At 53.8% G+C, this 6,559-nt stretch overlaps 1 protein-coding gene across 3 annotated transcripts in view; it reads right to left on the reverse strand.

Moving 5' to 3' along the window:
- MYB (MYB proto-oncogene, transcription factor) overlaps window positions 1-5,661 on the reverse strand; it is a 28,052-nt gene extending 22,391 nt beyond the window's left edge. For 2 of the 3 annotated variants that reach the window (XM_036380318.2, XM_036380319.2), the window contains exons 1-3: window positions 5,621-5,643; window positions 1,915-2,032; window positions 227-298 (exon numbers count right to left, since the gene is read on the reverse strand). In XM_036380318.2, the coding sequence (XP_036236211.1) occupies window positions 227-298; window positions 1,915-2,032; window positions 5,621-5,643 (213 nt within the window). Of the gene's footprint in view, window positions 1-226; window positions 299-1,914; window positions 2,033-5,620 lie in introns of all 3 variants that reach the window. The other variant, XM_036380317.2, reaches the window with a different exon arrangement.
- Window positions 5,662-6,559: the final 898 nt, after the last annotated feature.

The raw sequence follows: 6,559 nt of genomic DNA on the forward strand, positions 1-6,559 counted from the left end.
CATTTTTGCCTGTTTTTTTCAACCCTTTCTGAGAAGTGAAAGGAAAAATAAATGCAGAGGTTTCCACAGTAATCTAACTGCATTTCTAAGGTCTCCATTTGTGGAAGTTTTATATCTCCCCTGAAAATGTAACTATAAAGCAACCACTCCCCTTCCCCTTCATTAAGGAAACCTCTTGATAAAGAGTTGCTACTAAGCCTGGAAACAGAAAGCAATATCCACTTACAGGAAGGAAATTTGCAATGACTTTCCAGTCTTCTGTGCCATTCTGCTCCACAAGCTTCTTCAGCTTCTCATCCTGAACCATAAACCCCCCCAGAGATAATTAATATTGCAATCTCTTATTCAAATGAAGTATTTTTTAAAATTCATTCTTGTAGCTTCTTATGCATCTTATTCTGCTTTCTGAGTGTAAGGGAGGGTGGTCTGTAGATTTTGCATGCTTTTAATTCCTAGAGCATAAGATTTTTCTACTCCTTTGGAGTTTCATAGGTTCTTTACTGTGTTGCAGGAGAAATACTGACTTCTATGCAATTCTTTGACTCACAATATACATTCCCATTTTACTCATCAAAGCATTGTAACTGTTATTCTTGGACTAGATTTACAGGAGGAAATAGGTGCTTAGATGCCAAGCATCAGAATAACCTTGAAATTCAGTAACACTCAGGCACTCAGCTACCTGGGCACCTCTGAAAATCACAGCCTTAAGCTTTATATGTCTTGCAAGTAATGGGAGTTCCAGTAACTTGCTCATGGCCTATCCACCTACAATAAATGCACAATAAAACTAACAGCTCCTTTTTGCCCCTGTTCTCTGCGAGGGAGTTTTGCATACCTGTAAATAGCAAAAAATTTGGCCCAATCTTTTTAATGATAAGGCCAAAAATATAGACCCTAAAGACAAAAGAAACCAATCTTATGTACTGGGAAAGATCAAGATAGAGTAAAACAAACCAGAAATGCCCCAGGAGATAAGAGGAGAAGAGTAGCCCTCTCCTTCCCCAGTTAGCACCTTCCAGTATGCCCCCAGTTCATGCAACAGGACAATGGCCATCCTTTCCTCCCTGGCCACATCACAACCATGCCCACCTTTGTAAGAGCAGACTATGATTTAAAATAAATAAATAAAAAGCTTGCAAGGGGTGACCTGCCACTGTTTTTACATCAATACACATTGTTAGAGAAGAGAAAGTCAAAACATAACTCAAGAGCTGTATTAATGTATTCCACAACAAACTCAAACCAGTTAAATGGCCAAAGGAGATCCATCTGGCAGAGGAGTTTGATACCACAATTTCCCCAGAAAGTCAGCACAAGGGTATCACAACTAATTCTGACCTTGAAAAGCAAAATACATCCTGAATGCTCAGTTTTAGTACTGCTGGATTTCTCTCCTCCAGCTTTTACTTTACTTCCCCCTGGAATCGTAACAGTGCAATTAAAGTGCAAAATTCCAGTGGTACAGAAAGACTGCAGCAGTTTTTGCCACAGTGGTTCGCTGCTGTGGGACACTGAACACACATGGGTTCTTGCATAGCAACAGTTTCCAAACAGAAAGAGGAAAGTAGCAACAATGAAGCACTGCTACAGGTGATTTGGAATCTGCTTCCCCAAAAGAGATTACACAGAGATTCACACATCACATACTTTAACACAGAGCCTGGTGTTAAAGTGAAATTAAAAAGTTGCATTTATATATTTTATTTAAAAGGTAAGAACTATGCTCAAAGTTAAATAAAACACAGAATGTAGCTAGTGGGTCAAAAAAGTTGTCCTCAGACATGGGACTCTCACTAAGGTAAGTTTGCAGATTAGCAATATGGTGAAGAACATGAAGCAACTTGGAGAAGAATGTGATCCATGCTCTCTCTTATCTTTTTACATGCAGGAGAGGAATGAACTTGGATTTACCTCTTCGCGGGTCCACCTGGTTTTTCCTAAGTGGCGTTTTCCAGTCTTGGGAAGCAGACCATCATAGTCGTGATCATACACCTCAACATCTTCTTCATCATCATCACTACTATATATACTGCAAAAGGAAACACAGCGAGACAGAGTGGAGCATGAGGACTCGAGCTACTTAATTACAAAACACAAAAAACCCCCCACTACAATCCTTACAAAGGTTACACAGATAAGTTTTAAAACTTGCACAACAAGATTTTGTTCTGCATTCTGTTGTTCTAGTATTCTGAACTGGTTCTGCTGTTTTTGGTATCCACAGATACAGGCAAAGGGCTGGCAACCTTCGTAATACTGTGCATGTTTAGACCTGCTCCTAATGTTAGATCAGTGGTGAATTACACATTTGGCAAACTTTCAACCAATGAAGGTTTCAAATTAAAATACAATGTTTGGGACAATAAAGACAACTAGAGGCTGTGTCCAGTACACGAGTAAATGTTTAAGATCTTTAACTCATGCCATACACATTCTGAAAAATATTAGTGTTTTTGTATGTTTAATACAGCAGATTGTTATACTGCTCCAAAATAAAACCAACTGTGTAGCAAAACAATAAGCTAAACAATAACCTTGTTTGAGAAAGTGTTTATGGGCCCTATATGAGAAGGCACAAGTTTTTACAATAAATAAAGACAGTAAGTGGCAGCATTAACATGCAATAAGCTCTAATATAAAATATGCCCTCCATTTACGGGTTTGGACAGATAAGGACTGAGGACAAGTTTGTTTAATCCTGCAACCAACAAATGAATGACTGAGCCCTTCTGTAGTCTCCATTTCTATAAGTTTATTACCTCTAGTCTATTTCTAAATCCCTCATACTGTTTTTGAAATACTCTGCTCACCTAATTCATGACTAAGGGATTTCCCCAGAGGCTATCTATGGGTAAAAAGGACTCCATGACTCTTTTCACAAACAGCACCTTCTCTACCTAGCTAACTAAATCTAAATGAAAGTGTTTCGCAACAAGACATGCCTTTCTGGTGGACAGTATTTTACGTCTAACTTTTAAGATATGTGCAGCAGTTCTGATACTTCAGCTAAGAGCTGCTAGCCACAAGTGTTAGAAAGGGGTCAGTGTCATTAAGATTAAAAACTGTGATATAACTAATGGTATGGCATGACTAAGACATTAAAATAAAGTTATTTTGTAATAAAATTAACAGGTGCTGTTTATGCTGTTAACCAGTTTTCAGGAGATTACTTTCAATTAATTTGCAGTGAAGCATGGCGACTGTTTGTCAAGATGCGAACACCTCCGAAAGGCAAGCTGCTGAACACACATTCTTTAAAAGTACTGGACTAATCACACTCTACATCTTCCACCCTGTTTTCTGGTCTGTGTCATGAAAGAACATGCTTACATGCTACATGTAAAAAGTTTTCCACAGCCTGCTGTGGTGTGTGTGGCCACCCTGCAGCCTCTGATGGGTGCCCCTGACTCACCCACCCAGCCCATCGCTGCCACCCGCAACTCGCACCCCCCGCGCCGCAGTCCGGCAGCCCCAGACCCTATTCCCAGTCCCTCTTCCCCAGACCCCATAAGCACTGGGAGTAAGCCCCGATGGAAGCTCCCACTCCGCACGCACCCCTCGTTGGCAGCTGGAGCCTCCCGTGCTTGAGCAAAAGCTCCCACGCTCCAGCTGCCACAAGCGCGGCTCCGTCCCCAGCCACCGCTCAAAGCAGATTCACTTTTCTCAGTGACACACAGAGACAGCTGCGCCGCTGCCCATATGCCAAAGGAAGTTTTGTGGCACAGTTTCCAAGTCTCATTTTGAAAATGAATTTTCCGTAGACGGCAACCAGCAGGTACACATCCATCGGCGGCGCTTCCTGCGCCGCAGGAAAACGCCACTCTGCAGCGGCAGCAGCACAGCACCAGCGGCCAACACGTTTAAGGACTTCACTGCGGGGCCAGTTCTGTAACAGGGTTATTTAAATGACTGGGGCCCCGCTGGCACGGCAGAACCGAGCAAACTTCACTGTACTACCTGCGTTCTCCAGCAGGAGAAAAGTGCCCGGGGATTCCGGGACGCTCGGTAGTTTCTTCAGTCAACCCGGCCCTCAGCAGTGCTCTAAAACTTTATTTTGCACCTCCGGCCGCAGCCCTGAAGCGTCCCCCCAGGCGGCTCGGCACGGCACAGCACGGCACGGCGCTCCGCCCGGCCGGGACAGCGGGAGTCCCCTGGCCGCCCATCAGCGCTGCGCTGTTCGCCGAGGCAACCGGCTTGTGCAACGATACACGGGGGGAAAAGCGAAAAAAAAAAAAAAGGAGAGGTAAAAAAAAAAAAGAGAAAAAAAGAAAAAAACAAGGAGGTGTAGAGGAAATGACTCGCTGCTGTTACCGTGATTGAAGGAATTTGGGCACCAGCCCCGCGGGGCAGAGCCCGCGCCCGCTCCCGCCGGCGCCGCGCCCGCTGGATGAGGCGGACACCGCACCGAGCGGCCCCGGCCTCCCAGCCCCGAGCGGCGGCCGTGTCCCTGCGGGAGGCGCCCGCGAGGCAGCGGTAGCTGTCCCTCTCTTTCGGGAGACACGGGCCGGGTGATTCACCGCCAGCTCTAGCGACAGCCCCGCTCTGACACTCAAAAGTACAGCCCGGCGCTCGCCCAGCGGCTCTCACCGCCTCCTCCCGCACCTCAAGCCCCTCTCCCTTAGAAAGAGCCCACCAAGCCCCCTGTCCCCACCGGACGGGGCTGGCTCCCGGGAAGCGACAGGCAGCGCTGGGACCTTCTCCCCTGTCACAGCCAGCCAAAGGGGAGGGGAGGAGGGGAGGATGCCGGGCTGCAAAGAGAAAAAAGCCTCCACGTGTCCGACCCGCCGTCCCCGGCTAATTAGACAACAACCCCGCTCTGTGCGCCCGCGCGGCAGCGGGGCCACGGACGCGGCCACGCGGCGCTACCGCCCCGTCCGGTCCGGTCCGCCGCCTCCGGGGCACCGCCGCCTCCGGGGCACCGCGGCCCCCGGCCCCTGGCGCGGCGTGGCAGGGATCGCCGTGGCCCGGGTGCGCGGCAGGCGGGCGGGCGCGGGTGACAGCTCCGGCCGAGCGCTCCGTCGGAGCCGCAGCCCCCGGCCCGCGCTGCCGCGCTCCGGCGTGTGCCGAGCGGCGTGTGCCGGGAAAAAGCTAAGCCACTCAGGCCAGAGTCGCGCTTCCAAGGGCGAAAGGGCCGCACGAATAAAGGAAATAAAAAGTCGAGGGAGCGAACCGAGTCCCCGCACCCGCCGCCCACCTGTCGCCTCACCCGGCCGAGAATGAATGAATGAATGGGACGGGACGCGCTACCTGCCGCCGCCGAGCCCGCCAGACATTGTCCCGCCTTGCGGCTGCGGGGCGCGCAGCTCCCTCGGGCTCGGCGCCGGCTCCTGCGGGCGGTGAGCACCGGCCCCCCGCCGGCGTGCAGAGCGGGGCCCGAGCGCCCCGGCGGCTCCGCGGCGCGTCCCGCTGGGCTGCAGCTCCCCCGGCGCCTCCGGAGGAGGGGAGCGCCCCGGCACCGGGGGCGGAGTACACCAGGTGCGCGGAGGACGGGGGGCTGCCCGTCCGTCCGCCGGGCGAGCCGGCTGCCTGCTGCCGCTTTCCCCTTCTCCCGTCCCGCGCCCCGTCTGACAGGCGCGGAGCGCAGCTGGCCGTCCCCCGCCCGCAGACAGCGGGTTACCTGTGCCGGGGTCTCCGGGACATCCTCGCACCGGCCGCTGGGGGAGGAGGACGGGGGAGACCGAGCCCGCGCCCGCCGCCGCGCCCTGCTGCCGGGCTGCGCCTGGGCGCTCCGCCGCCGCGCACGGGAGTGCCGAGGAGCCGCGGGAGGAGGAGGAGGAAACAGGTTGAGATTAAAGAGTAAACTCTGTAAACAGAGATGCCATCAAACAAAGAGCCCTTGGACACTCCCCCTCCCGCCAAATCTGGCGCCCCTGTAGTGCGCAGGCGCCTGGCGGGCCCGTGCCGCGGCGGCGGGGCGCGGGGCGGGCGGACCGGGGCCGCGCGCCCCACGGGGCCCTCGCGCCCCGCCCATCCCGCGCGGCAGCGGCGGGAGCCGCCCGCGCCAGCGCCGCCGCCGCTCCCGCCCCGCGGGCCCTCGACGGCGCGTCCGCAGCCCCCCCGTGCCCGCGCCCGTGCCCGTGCCCTGCGGCTGTCGCTGATGGAGCTGTCGGGACGGGGGGCGGCCCCTCTCCCCCGGGCACGGCGGGTGGGGAAGGCGAGTCTCGCCGTGGGGCGAGAACTCTCGTGCGAGACCCCGCGACCACCCCCCGGCCCATGCAGGTGCCTCCCGCCGACGGGGGGAGGGTGGGCCTTGGCGGGTGCACCTGCTCCGCTCCCTGCGTGGCGTGCGGGCTGCAGCCCTCGGGGGCGAACAAGCCCCGCTGGCAATAGAAAGGGAACTCGGAGGGCCCCGGGGCTGCCCGGAGCTTGGCTGCGGTTGCCTGGCCGCGGGGGATTTCTGCTATAGTTCCCCTTGCTGCTGCCCGGCGTGGATGCTGCCTGCCGCTGCGGCGGCGGGAGGGGCGGCGGGTGTCCGATGAGCTCCACAGAACACGTTTTTTGATACAGAAATGAGTCAGGATGTGAAAAATGGCGAAACATGCAAAGTTCCCAGGCT

The sequence above is a fragment of the Molothrus ater genome, chromosome 3 (genome assembly GCF_012460135.2).
Source record: "Molothrus ater isolate BHLD 08-10-18 breed brown headed cowbird chromosome 3, BPBGC_Mater_1.1, whole genome shotgun sequence".
NCBI lineage: Eukaryota > Metazoa > Chordata > Aves > Passeriformes > Icteridae > Molothrus > Molothrus ater.